The following is a 22485-nucleotide window of genomic DNA, read 5'->3' on the forward strand; positions in this document are numbered from 1 at the left end:
ACGTACAAGAGGGCAGTGTAGACCCTCTTCTCTCCTCAGAGTAATGGATTAAGAAGGAGCAAGTTGTTAGTTTTTTGGTAAACAAGTTGCAAGGGGATGGTGTGGCCAGTGATTGTCCTTTGTTTATTCATCTCACCTTACGTGGCTCCTACTCGGATGGGAGCTATATATCAATATAATATGCTTGTCATGTTAGGCTGCAGAGTTTAGATGTTAGAATTCATTCCATATTTCCATGGTTTCGGGTTTAATTACAATGATTGGCCTACATGCATGGAAATGCGTGATGCTGGAACTCTGTTCTCTTCCATCAACAATGATATATTTAATTAGGCAAACGCCAACTAAACTAAGAGAAAACTTTATCTTAGGATGCGTAAAATTATATTTTTTATTTTTTATTTTTTATGATTTTTATAATAAATATTTTTTAATTGCTTAATCAATATTTTAAGTTACTAATTGATAAGAACCATTTATTTATGTAGTAAATAATTTGCAGACAATTCAACACAACAAACATTCTCTTGATATTCATTTCTTTTTTATTTGTCTTTTCCTTAGCTATCATGTTTACATTTGTTTTTCTTCTGTATATTTTGCTATCAGAGTGTTTACTAGCAGGCCAGGGGAGTGCCATACACCATTTTCCTTAATTAATTAATTAATTATATATATATATATATATATAATATTTTCCCACTATTTATTTTTCTTTCACTTCATTTTCTTATTTATTTCTCTTGTATTATTTTAAATCATTTATCATATATCTACCTTTCATATCTTTCTCTTCATTTCTTCAATTTCTGCAGCTCAAAGGATGTACAACAATGGTTTTTCTTAATATGTGTCTTATACACACTCCATTTATATGTCACCTCATGAAATTTCATTATGTAAAGTACAACGAAAAATATCTAACCAGTTTCAGTGGCTGTTAGATTTACGAGTACCTTAGTGTTAAATATTTATGTACGAAAAAAATTGTACGGACCACGGAGCACAACAAAATTATCGGCTTATGCCAGTGTCTGACTTATGTTTAATATTTATTTTACTATTTACACAAACTAATTACATAAATGCTAATAATACATTTTTTTAATATATTTATTTTAACACACACTCTTTTGAAACTTATAAAATTACAAAATTAGGAAAAAGAGAAAGAAAGAATCATTAAATAAGAGATGAAATTTACAAAAATTTATGATTTTTAATAAATTTTAATTAATAATAAAAAATATGTTCAAAAGAGTATTTAGAAAGTATATTAGTAGCATTTTTCAACTATCAAACATACTTATTCTCAATTTATCAATATAACTAATTTAGCTTCAAATTTTAAGAATGTCCATTGAATACGCAATTCATGGTAATTTATTTTCTTTATCAAAATTTTACTTCACTTCAGATAAGAAAATTTTAAAACTAAACCATGTTGTACCTTGGCGGTGTGTCCATAAGTTGATCTAAACAAGTCATAGATCAAAACAATAAAAGAATGGCTACGGTATATAGTTTATGACTTTTCTAACCCTTTTATTGTTTGAAAGACAGCAAAGGTTATATAGAAAATAAAAAATAAACAACATGACAGCAAAGGGACCTTATCAATATCTGCCCTATTATTGGTTTGTTCAATCAAGCCTCCGGTGCCAGTTGCTTGATTACGGTATCTGGGGAAGATTTGGTTTCTCAATGTTAGGGGGGGAAAATAGCATTATTTTGAGAACATTTTTTAATGAAGAATTTAAATTTTTATTCTTAAATAAGAATTAATAATTAATCCTAATTAAAATTTATTTTAAAATTGGTACACTGTTGTCTTAATTCAAATAGTTTCATTTTATATTTTTTCTTCAATTTTAATTTATTTATAATTAGTAAAATGAAATATTTATGATTAATCATGAAAAAACACTTTCTTTATTTTATTTTTATTTATAATATATACTTAAATTAAAAATATTCGTGCAATTAATGCAGGAAAACTTGCTAGTACTTTAGATGATATTTCCTTGCTTATAAAATAGAAGTAGTACACAGTTAACGTTGCTTTATTTATGAAGCTCACTTTATATTATTATTATTATTTTGCATAGAGTCTCGTATCAACTCTACCAAATTAAATTAATAGTAGAAGCTGTAGGTGAGTCATGATTTTTTTGGCATAAATGGGAGTACGTACGTAGAGGATGATTGAATTTGCAGGTCTAGCTAGCAGGGTCCTTATCTACTTTGGAGCCTCTTAATGGAAGAATTTTATGTGAAACCCTTTGTTCCTCAGTGTGAGATGTAGACTAATCTGCCTTTATTTAAATCAATTTGAAACACCACGTGGAGTTATGCTAGTACAGTCACAGCCCCTCCTGCTCATATGATAAACAGTGCGAATGTGTATTTTTATATGGATTTACATTATTTCGGTCCTTTTTTTCGTGTTATCGTCATATGCTTCTATTTTGAAAGTATAATCAATCAATTGTTAGACATGTGAGCACTATAAGTAATAAGAATATATAATAGGCTTAAATAATAATTTGGTACCTAAATTATTTAAAATACCTCAATTCAATTGGATCCTCAAACTTTTAAATGCTCTAATTTGGTCTTAAAATTTTTTAAAATGTCTCAATTAGGTCTCTTTCGTCCATGAACAGATCTAAAAGTATATTAAAGGGGATCAAGTTTTTTTACAATTATTTAATAAATAATAAGTTTAACAAAAATTATCCATGAAACAAATCTCTCCTTATTTTATAATTTTGAGTTACTACATTACAAGGATTACTATTTAAAATGTTATAATTTCTCATATTTAACTAATTACATGCAATTTATGAAATTATATTTAAAATGTAATTGAAATTTGAGTTTTTCATCACAAAGAAAAAGAAGGATATTTTGATTTATTTTAATAAATTAAATAAAATAAATTTATCCATGAAATTTATAACAATTCATACACTCTTACTCAACCAACTTAGTTAGACTTTATTGAGAGTATATATTTTATTTGTGTTAAATATATTTATATTTAAACATATTTTATTATAAATTCTAACTATATTTTAATTAATTGAATTGTTTAATTTTTTTAATTTTTTCATTATGTTAAACATATTTATAATTAAATTTATATAATTTTTTGTTTATATTTATTTTTTAAAAATATATATTATAATTAAATGTATTTAATTATAAATATTAAGTTTATTTTGAATTAATTTAACTATTTTTTAAATTATTGTTATGATAATTTCGAATTATATATTTGTAATTAAATATATATACTTATAAATTAAAAAAAAAATTAATTTAAGTTAATTTATGTAGTAGAAATTTGTGGTTACTTAATGAAACAAAATGGAAAATAACCAATCCGGTTGATTCGTAAGTCATCACGATACTAGTCCATGGCTTTGGCGTCACAAAATGACAAAGCATTCAGCGTAATGAATATTTAGCCCATGGCATATAATCCTATGCGTGGATGGGATACAGTGCACTATGTTATGATATATTTATATATATTCTATGTATGAAAAGCTTATGTAAACGGAAGAAAGCAACTATTAAAAGTGTCCTTTAAATTAATCTTTACGTCATGTGCTTCAAAGCTTCACAAAATAGGTGGAAGTTTAATTTGTTCAGGATATTTGTATGATTGTATCGTCTTCTTCTAACACATTTTTCAGCCTAGCTAGCCCTAGGACTGGTCAACGGTAATGGATCTAATTGTCCCCTCAACAATTAATATTCTCGTATTATTGAACGCGTAATATACAATGTCTGCTTTTCTATTGCTACCAATAACTATGTCTTCGTACGTAGGCATGCTACCAAATCATTGAAACATTATAATAACTAATTAGTGAAAAATAAGAAAATTAAACAAGGATGTTACATGGAGACAGCTGAAAGTAACATCTCCATCTACAGGAGTGGAACATGTTACCAATACCATTTTTTTTAACTGAATATTACCAGTAACATATCAACTTGTAATTAGTATTAATTAGTATCAACTTGTAATACGATATAGTAGTAATAATGTTATTAATTATGATATATGGAGACAACTTGTAATACTAACATTAATACGTACGATATAGAAAGTAATAAGTTGATTTTCCATGCATGAATGATATGCAAAATTTTGGCTAATGGACAGAATAAAATTTTCGTTGTTTATTACTCGTTAGTCATGAAACAACTTTTGGTTCCAGTATAAACTATTCAAAAGACCAAAATACCCACTATATGTTAGTATTGTCAACTTGTAATTAGTATTAATTATTATAATTAGTATTACAAGTTGATATACAAATCATAGAAAGTAAAATCTCCCTCTTATTTGTTACCAATAATTAACACGATATATGGAGACGGCTGAAAGTAACATATTGTATTAATTATTAGTATAATTAGTATCAACTAGTAATATCTATACAAATAATTTAAATTTTTGTTAAACAAAAATTATATTAACAAAAAAACTTAATACTTAACATTTTTAATTTATAATAATATTTTTGTAATAAAATATACTTTATCTCTCAAGAATAATAAGGAATATGTGCATTCAAAGATGAACATTATGGAGACAAAATCGAGAAAGTGATAAGAAACTACGTCATGAAGTGATTACAAGTCTTGCTTTCGATTAGAACAACTTCCTTGTAAGCTTGTAGCACATATATAATTTTATTTTTGACCTATAAATAACATCAAATGTCATTAAATATTTTAAAATTATTTTTTTTAAAATATTTAACAACTAGTTAATGCCTTGTCATATTAGTTTTAGTTTAGTTAATTTCACATGGGCACACGCGATAAGTTCTTAACTTGGTCTTCAAAATATTTTGAGAACATCAATCTTGTTAGGGAATTTAGGAAATTATAATTATGAATTATCAGTGGTGAGAAGAGTATAAATAGCAGGGGAAAAAATACTAGTAGCCTTCCTTCTCCTTCTATCGTTTTACCTTTTGAAAAACTTAAATCAAGAAAGATATATAATTTAATCTAATTTAATTTAAATCATAAATATTTTCTTTATTAGATAAGTTACTAGTAGTGGTAGACTAGTAGTACCAACAGCAGCATATTATAGAAGAACTTAGTTCTGGTATTTGAGATGTATAATCGATTGATTATTTTATTTTAGAATATTTGGCATATTATATAGAAATCTTGACAATATTCAATGGGAAAATCCATTTTTAGAGTTAGAGTGGATAAAAACAGATCATAACGGTGAAAGCGGAGTAGAATGTTGATTGAGGTACAAACATTACAATGGCTTTGCCTCACAGTCATCCACTCCAACTACATCGATCACACTATTAGAATTTAGAACCAATTCCAAAGGACAGTACTGTTAGTGCCTGGGGCTTAATTGTTCAATGATCTTCTTTCCTTCATTTCTTATTGTTATTCTTTCTTCTTCTTTTTTTCATTTTAATCGGGCTATAATAATACTAATAATAGAAAATGGACTGAATGTTTACATACATCTTTCCAATTTAACAACAGTTTCTCTTTCATACTATCAAAAACTTTTCATAATATTATATATGATTATTATATGGGATTTAACCTGATTTATCAAACTCGGCCACTCACAAGTTAAAAATGAATCGAATTTAAAACTATAAAGTAAAGTTATTTTTAATTAATTAATTCAGAAAATGAACCACACTTGTTCTTGGAGTTGAGTTAGGATTATAGGCCTAATACACACTTCCATGAAAGTTTCTTACTTTACACATTTCTAGAGAGAGATCTAGCATAAACACCCAATTGTAATAATGGTAACATGAATTACAAATTTTAACTATTAATGATCAGACTCGTTGCAGTCACAGCACCTGCAACTGCAAGTCCCTCTGGACATCCGATAAAATTGGTAATGCACAAATTAGCAACCTTGGATTAAGCTTTCCAATGTAATAAACTACCTAATCATCCCAATAACACCAGTTTATTTAGTGTTACAACAAATATGTACCAACTCGAAGACAAGTACAAAAAAATACTAATAGTTAAACAAACACCTTCTAACGGATACTGCTAACTCACTAACCCTACCAGGATGAAGGACGGCAACACATACCCCAAGACATACAGCAACCGAAACCAACACAAAAATAGCTGGCCGAAAGGTCAAGAATCCCCTGCCCAAACATCGACGCCCGTATCTTTCAGGCAACTCTTCCATACTCATTATAATATCCCTCTTCAAAAGTGGTATTCTTTCCATTTTCTCATTAGAAGTTGGACTTTTCACTTTCAGTACTCCCCACTTCTCATCTGCTCTCGACTGGATACCCTGGAACAAATATCCGTGTAGAAAAAGCATGTTAGCATCAGAAGAACTAAACCATTTAAACTAAATTCTAAAATTTATAAATAAAAACATACTCCAAGTTCAGCTAGAAGATAAGAAATTCAGGATAAATGGATAACAATAGGGTGTAAGATGACTCTTTTTAATCTAATTCTGCCTCATTTGTTAACCATATAACTAAAGGAGTGGTAACCATTGATCCCTTCTATTATTTCAATGAGTAACCCAAAACTCTTGTTTCTTTCCCTTAATTTTTTTCTAGGCATGCATACTCTTTCCCTTTCTTTTTGTTCGATCTTACCCCTGCTCCCAACTTTGAACGTGTTAACAACTTCCTTCTGTCTAACAATCATTGCAAACTCTCCAATAATAATATCTTAAACTCAATTGTTGTCAATGAAATCTGCACACCAACACTTCAATTGCTAAGTTCTAAGTTATCAAATTAGAATCAATTTTAAACTGTCAAGAGCTCTAACAAATTGATTGCCATAGCCACCAGTTTAGAGTACAAGAGTTAGACAGCTTATATTAACACCGGATGCATCAATATTATTTTCCATTATATGGTAAGAAAATGACCATAAAGTAAAATTAAAGCATTTAAATCTAAAACTAATGAAATTAATAGTCCCAACCTGGCTGTTAATTGCAACTGATAGCTTGTTATCTTGGGAGCAGCCCTGAGCAAGTATAAAGCCTTTCATTTCAGAGTGCACAATTATACTTTCACTTTTCGGATGTTTCTGATATACGGCATTTCTAGCATTATGTATGTGATTCAGGAGTTGCATTATGTCAACATCACTTGTCCTATTAATTACAACATTGGATTTCATGCTTTCTGTCAAGATTATCAAATTTGGTAATATTTTTCCCAAAATGATTGTTGAATCATTGCATATCAGAAAGTCCAACAAATGGCAATATCTTTGAATTTGTGAAGCTGTCATCACTCTGTCAAAATTTTCTGAAGTGGTGTCCTTAAGCAACCATGCTATATCTACAAGTAAGTCTGATGATGATGTGTGACTAAGTGCAAAAGTTTCGCATGAGCTACAGATAGAACCACCAGATGCAGACCGAAATTGTTTAGAAAGGAGAGATACATCTAATTTTTGTTGCAGTGTCTTCATTTCAGTACAAATTTTTTTATCCCCAATGAGTACAGGAATAAAGTTTGATAAACCAGATTCATTCTCCACCTACAAAAAGCAAAAGGAATATGATAAAACACAAGGGGTAAGAAATATGAACTAGCATAAAAGCAACACTTTAAAAAAAAAAAAAAAAAGATCTTCCATCCTGATTAAACTCGTAAATGGATTGACAATCAATGCTTTATTAAATCAAAAGATGCAGACAATTTATCTTAATTTGATGCTACCACAGTTTTGCATGCTCATTATGGAGATCTTCTGATGTCTTCAAATTTAGTAATCAGAAATATAAACTAGCACAAATTAATATATATATATATATATATATATATATACACACACACATTACCAATAAAAAAATGCACACAAATTATATGATCTGGTTAAGCTCAAACTACTCAACTGTGACCATTAAAAATTATATTTTCATTAATTTGTTTGATGAGTTTCTAGCACAAACATATGTGTGCGCATACAACACATTTAACAGGCCCAGCAGTAATTACAGTCAACATCAGGTGTTCCCAATGCATAAGCTAAGAAACAAAGCAGTAAGCAAATAAATCGTCCAGGTCAAAGCACAGTTAAAGGAAACAGAACTATAGGTTAATTATTACCTCAATAAATGCAGGCCCAAAGAGACTTTCCTCTGTATGAGGAACATATATCTTGTATAACTGATTGTCAAAAGCACAAGAAATGTTGTCTTCAGTCCAGCTATGTGGAGAAGGCACACAATACTCACATTTCAGATACTTTCCAGAAAACGATACAAGAAGCCTGTCAAGATGACCACCTCAATAAAGTCAGAAAAACATTGACAAGTGAACCAGAATCTAAACTAGCATTACAAAGATTGATACATTTGAAAATAAGAATATACCAACTGAAATAAAACAAAGTATAAAGCATGACCAAATTGATATTACATTAGATATGCTAACAGAATTGAGTTTGGAGAAAGACAAAAAAGACTATAACAAAGTTAGTGTCACATATGCTGTACATTTACCATGCTCTGGGACTAAACCACATAAGGAACTGATTCCAAAATAAAATGAATTTCGGGATGTGAACAAGTTGAGTTATTTGTGAACTATTCAAGCTCAACTGATTAAATGTTCATTCAAGCTCATTTGTTTAATTAAATAAACAAAGTCAAGCTTGGCAATGGGATCAATTATTTAAACAAGCCAAGTTCAAGCATTACAAGCTCAACAATAATGGCTCATGAATAGCTTGTATATTTAAATTGATAATGAAGATTTAACTAGTCTTTGTTATTTATATATCATTGAAAATATGTGGAACTTTGTTGTGAGTTTTTTTCTCGTTAGTTCGCATGTCAGGTTTTACAGCCCAGTAAACCCATTTCAGACCAAAAAACAATAACACAAGCCATATTTCTTCTTTTGTTGACCAAACCCCCACACCTAAACTCCCGCGCCCCCATTCCTTTGTGAAATTAATCCTTGGCTCCATCTCTTTCACTCACACTTCATCTCTCTCACACCCACTTCATCCCATTCTCTCACGCTCTCATCTCTCTTATTCTCTGTTTGCTGCAACTGCAAAGCTTGTGGTTTCTCTTGTTCTGTTTGTTATTTGCTGCAACTCCCATCTCTCCCGTTCTGCCTGCTGCAACTGCAGGACTCTAGTGGGTTTTGTCAAGTGGCTTCTCTGCAACAACTAGGCTTGTGGGTTCTTTGTTCGTGTCTCTCATCTCTGATTCTCATTTATTTTCTTTACAAGAAGTGTTTTATAACTTTGTTATTTTTTGCTCTGCTTCTGTCATCCCACTTGTCAGATTGCTGCACTAGGACTGTTTTATACTTATGATTTTGAATTTAAGTTCAATTATGCTACTTTTTTATGAACATATATATGAATGTATAGCATATATATGACTTTCATACAATCTCCCAATCCATTTTATGAAATCCCGATTTATGATCCTAACTCCCCTTCTCGGTAAGATTTCGATTTTGACTACCATGCTTCTAAGTTCTAACAGCATAAAACAGTCTCTCTTCAACCAGCATGAGATAACCACAAGAAATGGTTAAGTTATGAATTATGAATATAAATCCAAATCAATCATAAAACAATATATAGGAGACAAACAGCATTACATGTCAAGTCTTACTTCTTTCGAAGTTAATAGGTTCTTGTTTATTGGACACAAAATACTTAGATTTTGGGTTCAGTATGATCTAAGGATGCTCCAAAACCCTCTTTCATAATATTAGACATTTCCCGCTCTCTTTTTGCTTGCGGATGCTTACCACAACTTTATGTCCTCAACATTGCTAAAAACATATATAATGCACGTATGCAAACAAGCATGCTTATGTTATGTCTATTATATATAAATAAATGCAACAAAAAACTGGTCTAAATTATTCGAGGTGACAATTACCTACCGAAACTTAGGCTGCAGTAAGTTACTTCCACAAGCAACAAACTCCATAGGTTTGCCAGCCTCAAAGTATGTGGGATGAACATAGTGAAGCTTCGGTGCATGCATGTTTACCTTGACATTCGTCACAGAAGTTCCATCTGTAACCATTGAAATGTGCTTGTTGAAATGATAGAGTTTAGGTATAGAGGGGGAAGAAAAAGATACAAAGACTGAATATATGGAAATTGATATTGACTTGATATGGATACGATGTGTTACAACTTACAATATGATACAAAACATAAAGCAATAACCTCATTTATATTAATACTAGATCATAATCCTAACTAAATAAGGAAACAAAACATGAAATATTAATAAATATGGAAACCAATCCAATAGAAACTTGTTATAGATTAATTTGTTTTGGAAAAATTAGAACATAATGCACATCTCCAAGATGAAGGATAAATAGCATACAAAACTATTAATATTGTCACAAGAATCAAGGTATAAAATAATAAAAGTGAGTGAACCAAAAAGAAGACATATAAAAACACCCGCACATACATAATGAACACAAAACAGCAAAAAACCTTTCATAACACGGAAGATCATGTCATTCAGATGAACTAGTGCAGTGCCTCTTCCAGATAGCATCTTTCCAGGAGCAACAATATCATGCACATACTCCAAAGGGTCTTTCAGTAACTGGTTGATCCACAAAAGAGAAAGAAAAAATGAAACCCGGAAAAAAAAAACTAACTAATCAAATTCATTAAAAACTTGAAAAAGTGAGAGAAAACAATTTTTCTTCTTTTTTTTAGTTAAAGTATGAAACTCTAGAGTCATCAAGTTAAAAGAGGGTATCAGATAGTATATAGTAAATAGTAAATTAGAGCACAAATAAGCATCTCAATCGGCGAAATTTAGCAAAAACTGCCCAGAATAATGAGCAGAAGAAAGAACCATACAGTTCATTAGTCAAATATTGTGGAAGTTAACTGGTAATAAGACCACTTAAACATGACACAAGAACACATAATGTAAAGAACATCAACTTGAACCCTTACATTTATCCACATGATGTTAGGCATTGCAATAAAAATTGTCAGGATCGTACACCCAGGGCGGATATATCCCTCCAACTCCACAGGCATACTTGCCAACCATTGGAATATCTGCAAATGCATTTGGCAGCCTGTTAATCAGTTACTAGCATGTATACGGTAGAAGATCTTGCCACTATTCAAATACTAAACTGCAATAACAATGCTTTAAAATACTTGATGTCGTAGCCTTCTAGGAAATTCCGCAGGATTCCAATCATAAAGCTTAAAAGAAATCCGACCTGTTTGGCACTACAAATGAACTTTCAATCAGCAAACGCTAACCATGATTTCGTAGTTCCTACAAAATAATATAAATTTGGAACAAAAAGGGCAACCCACCATAGACGAATAGGCACTCTTATTGTCACAATAAGAAGGCGAATTGGAAGTGTTCCCACTATTCACTCGCGTTTCACCAGAAACAGCCAAAGACACAACACTATCACTATTAATATTCTGGGCTTCAGGAGCCGAGCTCGGAATGGGAGCCGGTTCATCTTCAAGATCCAGAGACACTCCAACGTCGTTGATATCGGTACTCAAATTCGAACAATCTGTACGATTCATACTCAGCCAGTGAGCATTCTTGCAACACAAAAACCAACTTTATTTAAATGAAGAAAACAACGGAAAGGGGGGATTTTGAAACTATCAGCATGGCATAGTAATACGGAATACTAAAAAGTAAACCTTTTCCAGCTTCCACATCATAATTGTTTTCCTCGTTTTCGGCAACAGGTTGAAGTAGTTCACTATGAGTAGCCCCTCCAGAATCCGCCGTAGGCTTTCTTCTCCTTCTGGTGTTATGCCGCTCTAACTTCCTTCTACAGCTCCGTTTACCCTCGTCGAAATCCGACAAAACGTGAAACCTGCGAAGAAATTCGCAGAGTTAACCGTCAATTCAACAACACAATCACATAATAACATTCAATTGAAGCACATCTCAAACAATAGAACTAACTAAGCAGAGAAGTAATAGAATCAAGTGACGGAATAGAGTTAAACGGAGTCGCATAATTGAAGCACATCTCGAACAACAGAACTAACTAAGCAGCGAAGTGGTAATTGAATCAATCAATTGATGGAAAAGAGAGAAGAGACTTAAACAAAAAAATCGCACTTTCCACACTGTTGGCAGTATCTCTTGGCCTCGCCGTTGAGCATAACGGTGGCGGCATTAGCGCAGCGCAAGCAAACCCTGTGTCGGCGGTGATACCCTTTCAGCTCTGAGATATCGACCTCGCAGGCAGGGACCTGGCAGCGAGCGGATGCAGATGCACGCGCGGTGCGGGCGCGTTTCTTGCCAGGCAAACCCTCGTCCTCGAGTATCGCGTCGAGTTCGGGGCAGGCGCAGGGGACCCGACCCGCGAGGAAGTTGGAGCATGTGAGCCTCGGGTCGCGCTTTCGGACCCTGTCGTTTTGAGGGATCTCGCTTGGAGCGGGGTGGTCGTTTAAGGGAAGAGGGAGAGAGTTGTTGTTATTAATAATAATATCTTGGTCGTCGAGGTCGAAGTCGAGGAGGTAAGAGAAGTCCCAAATGGAGGAAGGGTCTTCGGCGTCGTCCATGACTGGGAGAGGAGGGAGAGACAGGGGTTCCATGAAAATTGGAAATTGGAAACCCTAATTGAATTGGAATTGTGTAGTGGTTGGTGGTATCGTTTGTTAGGGGTTGTTGGATGTTTGGCGGAGAATGGAAGAAACGGCGTTGTTTAGATCTCTTTCTCTTTCTCGTATTCAGCAACAACTGAACGTGATCGCTGATGGGGTCATCGTGGCGACATTTGCAAGTTTACTCTCAACTACGCGCTCACTTTCTCCTACCACGCGCGCTTTATTAATTTCTCTATTTTTTAATTATTAATAATATTAATTTCTTGTTGTATTAAAAAAAAAATCACAAAAGTCATACTTAAGGAGCTAAGGTTAAGGGACGTAAAAGGAAAATATGCATTTTGTCTTTATAAATAAATTAATTAATTAAAATAATAAATGGGAAGAAGTGTACTACTTCCCTTTTTAGAGGGTTGGTTTAATTAATATATTCAAACTCTTTTTTAATATTTTAAAAATACTATATTGATAACAAGAATGCCGATTCCTCTTTTGAAAATTAAAAATATAAAATGAAGTAAAAGAAAAATGTAAGGAGTAGAAGGAAAAAAAAAACACAAACTACCCTTAAATTTTGTGAAATTACATGACTTTTTATGTTTTTTTAACATTTACAATGTTCTCACTCCTTCCTTGTAAAAATATGAAAGTTTATATAATTTTATGAAATTTCAAAAATAATTAACACTATAATTTACTCAAAAAAATAAATATTTTACCATTAATATGTGGTAAAAATGTTGATAATGTCAGAGCGCACAGTATGACTATGACTATATTTAAATAAGCCATCAATATGGTCAATGAAGTATGAGTATCACTCTCTATTAAATAATCTTTAAATTAATGAAATTATATAAATAATCATTAAAGTATTAGAAATGATATTACATAGTCCTTTCAATATTTTAAAAATCAATTTGCCCCTTAATATTAATAAAATATACCAATCCAAGATTAGGGACTAGTTATATAATTTTATTACTAGGGAGTAGTTTAGGATTTTTTTAAAAAGGTAATACTTAAAAACTAAATTAATGGTTTATTCATTATATTTTTACCATGCATATCTGTTTCTATTTTCTCTAAATTGCAGAAAAAGTCTTGTAAGTGCATCCTATTTGAGTAGAATTTATTACTTTGCAAATAACACTTGACTCAATAGATAAGAAAGGTAAAAACTATTTAAAAGCTAAATGGGGTACAGCTATCATCATTTGGATATACTTTAGGAAGGTAAGTACATTTTTTTAGAATAAATTACGAAGATAATTATATTTAAGTCAAATTAAATTATTATGAAAAATAAAAAAATAAAAAAATATTTAACGCAATTATATAATCAAAATTAAAATTCATAATCTTTTATTAAATTGAAATAAATCACCTATTTTTTATTAATAATGATATGATATATACTATGTAATAGATTTGACTTCTTTTTTTGTCATGGTGAGAAATGACAGCACCAAAACCTAAGAAGCTATGGAAATGTCATTCTCATAAACTGATCCCAAAGTCTATCACTGCATTAGCATCTCGAGGAACAAAGTTAATAGAGCAGGTTCAATCACGAACCGATATAAGAGTAAATAGTTTATCCCAGAGACTAATTGATTAATAATGTTTTTTCTAAGGAATTGATGAATAATGTTAAAAGTGATAAAATATACGTTAAATAATAAATAAATAAAACTTATATTGTGTTTGTTTTAGTTGATTTGAGAACGAAGGAAGATAAAAATAAGAATATTTTGGAGTTTGGTTAGCATGGAACCGGAAACAGAAGGAAGAAATGTGTGAATCCCACAGGACTTTTGTTTCTCCATATTGAAGATTTTAAGTTATGAATTGAGACAAAAATACCAAGTGTTCAGTGTTGCAAACAATGACATTATGCAGTGCTACTTTTATAGTTTCTATTTGAGTTTTTTTAGAATTAAATATATTTTTTAACATGAATAAATATAATATAGTAAAAATTTGCATCCTTTTTAATTATTCTTTGATTTATTACAAATTAAAATAATTATGTTAAAAATAATGGAATGAAAATTAAATTTTTAATTAATATAATTTTTTTTCATATAATGTATTTATTTATTTATACTTAATTTTTTTACTCATCCAAATAAATGGAAAGAATTTCTTTTTCTTTCTTATTTTTATCTATCCAAACAGCATATATTTTATTACTCCATTCCTCTTTTATTTTTATCACTCCTAATTCTTTCTTTTGAAATTCACTCATCTCTATTTCACTTCTTATCCAAACAAAATATTCTAACAATATATATAATCTAAAATTAACTAGAATACCAATAGTTCATTTTTTATTTGATAATTATATTAAGTTTTATTCTACGAAGTACATTTTTCTCACTTAAAAAAATTCAAATCATATTAGTTATTAAGTCATTTATTCTCTTTGATGGTTATAAACATATCACAATCATAATTAGACACATGGTAAGTATTAAATAATAATAAGAATTGTTTTAAAATTTTAAATAGAATCATATTACAAATTACAAATATTTTTTTTTACCGATATCTTTCTTTAAAATAGTTAATAATGTTTAAAGACAAACATTAAATATGGGCACATTCTTCGGTCTAGATTCAAATTTTGATTCATTGTTGTAACTCACAAGGACCAATTATTTCTGCTAAACTAAATTTTGTTCAAATTTTTAAATAAGATTTTTTTTTTTAAGATTATAGGCATCCTCTTCTGAAGTTGTTTGAGTCTGTATAGTCCTCCAATGATAAAGCTTTTGCTCTTACTATAAGTTTTTAATGTAATTGTATTCGAGACCACCTATTTAAATTAAAACAATCTCATACTGATTAGTTAAATTATAAATTATTATGTATATTGAATGATACATTAAATAATTGCATAATATTAATTAAGATATTATAAATGATATTTAAATTATTTAAAATTAAAATTCTAATAGTTGCTTTATTTACTATGTAAATATGCATTAAATTATAATATTAGTTAGTATTATTTTTAATCAAGGGTTTTGATAGACACCAGTTAAGAAATTAAAAAGAGTAATTTTTTTTATTGAAAAACATGTGTAAGGACATTTTAAAATTACAGGAGAGCTTAATTTCACACATCTCAATAAAAAATAATTATTTTTTACTTTCTTGATCAATGTTTTAAGAATACTAGTTAATATTTATCTTTAATCAATGATTAATCTTTCACTTAAAAAAACAAATGCTGCTCCATTCATATTTATAAAAGGTTGACTAATTTACACATGCTAAGAAAAAATATTAATTTAAGTATTAACATTAAATTTATTTGTAATTATAATTTTTTACAAATTTATCCTTAACAATATTGAGAGTATATTCATTTTCTTCATTGGGGATAAAGAAACAATTTAAAGTAGCATTCAATTATGAATTACTTCATTTATCCTATTATAATCATATTGTAAGAAAAAAAATATTCCAAAATTATTATCATTTTAATTTTTTAAGTAATATCAATTATTTTTCTTACTTATATCCCTTATAATATTAATGATATGGGTTATAAAAACTAAAAATGAATTAATTATGATAAAGTTAATTTTACTAACTTGTTTGTTATTCTCTTTCATCTACTATTTATTAGTTTTTTTTACCTGTATAAAATAATTTAAATGACAAATACAATAAGAGAAAGAGAGTAAAATAAATACCAGTATTTTAATTAAAAAATAATAAATTTACAAGTTAATTGAAATGAATTTTTATAAAAATGATGATAAAGTTTTTAAACTATATCTCATAAATGAGTGATGGAGGTAGCATTTAATGACAAATTTATCAAGTAGGGGTATTTTTTTTCAAAATTATTAATGGGAGATCATTTTTAAATTATTACTTATTTTGAAATAAGTTATAACAGATGTAAATCATAACATTCACTGTGACTTTTTTTTTTTTTAACTAAAGTCAAACTTTTTTATGATTTTTAAGTCGTAGCATTTGTTTTTTGTTTTAAGACTTTAAAGTCGTAAATGTTTATTTTCTATGACAGTAAAGTCATAAAAGTTTTATTTTTATTTTTTTTAGAAGTCATATATTTATTTATGACTTATACTTTTTTTTGTTTTATGTTAATTTTAAAAAAAGTAATTTAATTATTTAATAAATAAATATATTTTATACATTTTTTACTAATGTTACGAAATTTGATTTACTTTGTAAATGAAAAAATAATGCAAAATACTTAAAATTAAAAAGACTTAAATTTAAATAAAAATATTAAAATGTTTTATTACTAATATTAAGTTATAATTTATGAATTAATATTAATTTTATTGTATAAATTATTTTAATATTAACAACAGAAAATAATTTAATAATAAAGAGAAACATAAATAGTAGAATCAATATTATTACGATTATATTATTCACTTTTACACAATAAAAATATTTTTGGCATCAACACATGTTTAGATAAACTCATTGTGGTCTCACTATTAAAATTTTTGTTAAATGAAGATGTGATTTTCATTTAAATTTAAGTATTCTGCATTATTTCTTTCATTTAGAAAACAAATAAAATTTCTTAACATTGGTGGAAAAAATAATATAAAATATTAAATATAGAGAATATATTAAATAACATAATATTAAAAAATATATAAAATATTAAATAAAACAATATAAAACATATATACAAAATATGAAATAAAACTAAAAAAAGTTAAAAAAACATTATTTATTAAATATTTAAATTAAAAAATTACAAATTTTTAAAAAATTAACGTAAAACAAAAAAATTAGAAGTCTTAAATAAATATACGACTTCTAAAAAACCCTTTAGTAGTAAAAAAAATCTTTTATGTCTTTAAAGTTAAAAAAAATGAAAAAAAATCTTTACAACTTTAAAGTTGTAAAAAAAAATACTACAATTTAAAAGTCATGAATTAAAAAAATAATTGAACTCATAGGAAAATTTTACGACTTCAATTTAAAAAAATAAAAAAATAAAAAAATAAAAATCGCAAGGTATATTATAATTTTCAAATAAGGAGTCAGTCGTAATATATTGAAAAAATATTTGTGAAGTGGTAATTTTGGAAAAAAATTACCCCACTTTAATAAATTGACTATTTAATATTGTGCATTGAATGTCTGTCAATCTTTTAGTTGATTAATACTTCTGTAACAAAACCACAAAAGTCATAAATTTGTATCAAGATTCCCGTTGAATAATGTAATAACTCCTGTCTTTTTCAACAGTAAAAGTCATAACTTTTTTAATTAATACAACAAAAGTCATAATTTTGCAATTGTTAAAGAATAAATGATGATCTGGATTGGGAAAGCTTGGCTTGTGAAAATAATTTTAAGCCAATTAATCCATATACTTGGTGGTAGTAATATACTACTTCACTCATAATATGTAATAATTAAGCCGAAATATTGAATAAATGTCGCAAATGACGTCCGACTAGTAGCATTTGATGACCTCCTCTTTTCTTAAGTGTCGATTTGTAAAATATTTTTATTTTATTTTTTAGGATATAATTAACTATTAAATGTTATTATATTTTTTATCTTGATCTATTTTTAATTGTTCTATATTTATTATAAATTTAAAATTAATAAATAAGAAAAAACAATAAATAATATAAAAGATATGCTAAATAATTAAATAAAAAACATAATAAACAGTAAGAACGTTAATTATATTTTTTAAAATTTTATGCCACAACTTCAGACCAATATAAAAAACCTGCAATAACAATCTCCTTAAACTTAAAAAATGCAAGAGGTATGGGATGATAAGGTGGACCATTATCATCTAAGGAATCTTTTGATTACATCCATTAAACAATGAAGGGCCATAGTTGTTGGTTGTCAAGTAAAGTAACTCATCTTTCAAATCCAAAATAAAGTCAGACTCGAACAAATTGATGCCAGAGCATTGCCCTATATTTTTCATGTGTAAATAAAAATTAAACCAGTCAAATCAAAAGAACTGCAAGGCAGAAGCTATTAGAATTCCCTAACCCATGACAAACAAATATAAAAGGGCGTGTTCGGGAGGAGGGTGAAGAGAAAAATAAAATGGGAGAACATAGATAAGAAGAGAAATAAGTAAGAAATAAATTAGAATATGGTAGAAATAGAAATGATTTGATTGAAGAGGAATAAGATAAAATAAAATAAAAATATTTGAATTAAAGTGATTTTGTAGGTAAGAAAAAAAGAGAGGAGAAATTAACATTAAATAAAATATATTATTATTTATTTTTATTATTAAATATTTATTTATTTATTTATAATAATATTATTAATATTTATTATTATATTAAAAAAGGTGGGAAGAGGGCTGATGATGGCATGCGCAAAAGTACAAAAACCGAGAGAGAATGCCAATCTCCTCATATTTGTGCGGATGATTTTAATCGTGGGACCCACCGGATTTTAAAATCATCCCAAATCTTCACTTTCCCCTTTCTGTGCAACCAAACCGTGCCTAAAGCTTCTTAGCCTGCTGTTTGTTTGGGTTAATAATTTTTTTTTATTTAATTACATTTTATCATCTCTAATTAGAGATAGTAACGAGTAAAGATCACGTTGATATTAAATTTAAAAATTAGACTTAATTGTATTTTGAGTCATCTTTTTATAATCATTTTCAATTTAGTCTCTCCTTTTTCATTTTTGGTTTATTTCTCGTATTTAATTTTGGTCAAGAGAGAATGGAGTTTGACAAATTTAAACCTACCTGAGGATTTTTGAGAATTAGAAAGTACAATTATTTGCAGAAAAACTGTTATAAATTGAATGAAAGAATAAATAAAAATATAATTTATAACGATTTTTCTATAATTGCGGCGGTTTTTTTTTTTTACAATCTGTAATAATCTTTAATTTTCAGAGTTATACTTGCCATGAATTTTTATACGTAAATTTGAATTTATCTTAATCTTGTGGATCAAAATATAATACATATTCATTTTACCAAAATAAAAAATGAATAACTTAAAAAAAATCAAAATCCAAACTTTTACTATTTTATAACAACCAAACACATATTTTATCCTTAATAGAAATATCGAGGTATACTTTACTGCACATTCGCACATCATTCATAACAATTGATATAGTTTTAAATTTTATTAAATGAATATGAGCATTATTGTGCACCACAAGTGCGACACCAGCTTACTAACTTAAAGGCCCAACATAATCATGACTCATGGCCCAATACAATCATTACTTAAGCAACTCTAGAAGGGTGTGTTTACATTTTTATTTTCTATTTTGATTTTTTATTTTTATTTTTTGCAAATTATTTTCATTTTTATCTTTTAAAATTCTGGAAATATGTTTAATTTAACGTCTTGTTTTTTATTTTCAAGAAATAAAAACAACATTTTATTGTTTTTAGTTTTTTGTTTGTTTGAAAAAATATTTTCACTAACAATATTTTTAAAAATCTAATCAAATACATTTTTATCACTATTCTCTATCTCCAGTGAAAATGAAAACAGAAAATAGTCAAACCAAACACCCCTTATACATCTCCTAATTCGGTTGCAAGATATTTCGACCATTTTTTTTTTTTAATAACATATCAATGATTTTTTACCTAGTTCTTTCATGCACAAAATAACTTTAGGAACATTGGACATTCTTCGTTGTGTACTTTCCGCTGCCACAGCCTAGGGAATCTACCACCCTATTCTTTGATAATATGTGTCACTCACAAAGTCCTGGCTTTGAAACTGGCCGTTTGGAACATTATATGTAGCATTTGGGCTTTTGCATTTGGTAAGGAGATTTTGTTTGCTCCTTTTTCTTTTTTCTTTTTGCACCTTTCGTCTATTTTTTCCCTACAAAAATACTCTTCATGAAAGTTATTGTTTGCAAAATATTTTTTTTTTTAAAATGTGATATATCATGAAATTAGCTTTTGTAATATAATCACCTTTTAATATATTATGAAAATCAGTTTTTGTAATGCAATCATTTTTTATACATTACAAAAACTAGTTTTCATAATGTAAAAATTAACATTATTGAAAATAATTTTTGTAATATATAAAAAAAATGCATACGGAAACTATTTCTTTCAATATACCTTTTATATTATTGAACCTTTTTCTTTAATGCTTTACATTATAGAACCTAATTTTGACAATTAAGTATTTTTATAATAAACTAGTTTCCATAAACAAGGAAAATAGAACTAAAAAGACACTTACCGAAGAGTACATGATGGAAGCCGATGACTAGAGGTAGAATGTAGCCCAAGAGAATTCAAAGCACGCCTACACGTTCGCCTGCAACCACTTTTTTTAGGGTGTGCAAAAATCAGTTTGCAAAATATAATAAAATCGAATTGGTTCCAAACGATTTAGCCAATTTGATTTTATATTCAAATAATTAAAACTAGTTTATAAAATTGGTTTAAAATTAAATTGATTTTAGAAATTTGGTTTTGCACCAAATTAGTTTTAAACTGATTTTCAAATTATTATTTTCAAATAAAAAAGATTCAGGTGAGAACCACCTCAGCTAACCTAACCAATTTTTGTAAAACAGTAAACTTTTTTCCCCCAAGCAATTCGTATCTAATTTCGTACTTGTTTGGAAGGACTTATTCATTATTTAAATTTATCTTATAACATAAATATTTTTGTAAATAATTGAGAAAATTTATAAAAAAAATAATTTGATTTATTAATAAAGTGATTCTCAATTTATGTAAATGAATTATTTAAGATACTTTATAAAAAACTTATATCTTATAATGAAATAATTGTTTTTTATAATATATTATTTTTCAATAATATAAATAATTTATACATAAATGTTTTTTTTATGAAATAAACACTTGTTGAATAAATACTTGATTAAGCTATTTACTCAAACCCACCTAACACCTTATTAGGTTTAGAGATACTCATTTTTCTTGTGGCAACGTAATCAATGAATTTGGTTAAATGGCTAGAGCTGAAAAGTGAACATGCATGAAAATGATTGGCAGTGGCTATTTGCTATTTCGGGACTTTATTCAACTAGGTCATCATCCGCAGGTAATATTTTAACGATAATCAATTATGATCACTGAGAAATGATAGCTTCTTTCAAAAGTTATAGATCATATAATTTCTACCTGGCGCTCGATTTGATTTTTTTTCTTCTTCTGTTTTTATTTTTAAATAAAACAGAAAATAAAAATGAAATACATGTTGTTTCAAATTTAGATTTTTTTTTTAAAAAATATACTCAAAACTAAAAATAGCAAATCATCATTGTTTCTAATCTTTTCTATAAAGGTAAAAACGCCATCATATCTGAAATATTTTCTACTCGATACACGTTTTTAAATATTAACAATTTTAAAATAAAAAAATAAAAAAATAAAATAAACATATAGACCAAGTAATTTGATAACTTTTTAGTTTGATATGTGTGCCTTTAAAGTAATAAGGTGATATTCAAATTAAATGAGATTATTGATACAATTACAATTTCGGATCTCAAAAGAATTATATCATAGACTTGGATTTCTACAAAAGTTGCATATGCTTTTCTTTGTAAATTGTATATCATCTTTTCTTTAATTTATCATGTAAGTTAGCTTGTAAGAAATAATTCTGTATCAAGACTGAGTTTTAAAAAAGTACCTATTCATCTTCAATATCACACAATTGTGTTTGTCTAATTAAAAGTTATGCTTTTTTTTAAGCAATTAAAAAAATATAGGAACAAACCTTTGATGAAATAAAATAATAGGAACAAACCACTCTACCAAAGTCCATAACGATTATCGAGTATGTTATTGTTACGTGACAGATTTTG

The 22485-nt window shown here is 28.1% G+C and overlaps 1 protein-coding gene across 1 annotated transcript; it reads right to left on the reverse strand.

Annotated features, from left to right (window-relative positions):
- Positions 1-5979: 5979 nt before the first annotated feature.
- LOC100776034 (squamosa promoter-binding-like protein 7) lies at positions 5980-12832 on the reverse strand. Its single transcript, XM_003541602.5, has 10 exons — positions 12155-12832; positions 11725-11903; positions 11374-11588; positions 11209-11283; positions 10996-11103; positions 10519-10633; positions 9945-10080; positions 8139-8301; positions 7000-7566; positions 5980-6343 (listed from the first exon to the last, which is right to left on the reverse strand). Exons 1-10 carry the CDS (start codon positions 12631-12633, stop codon positions 6050-6052), a joined length of 2331 nt encoding a protein of 776 aa, XP_003541650.1. The 5' UTR covers positions 12634-12832; the 3' UTR covers positions 5980-6049.
- Between the last annotated feature and the right edge of the window lie 9653 nt (positions 12833-22485).

Source organism: Glycine max, chromosome 13 (assembly GCF_000004515.6).
Source record: "Glycine max cultivar Williams 82 chromosome 13, Glycine_max_v4.0, whole genome shotgun sequence".
Lineage (NCBI taxonomy): Eukaryota > Viridiplantae > Streptophyta > Magnoliopsida > Fabales > Fabaceae > Glycine > Glycine max.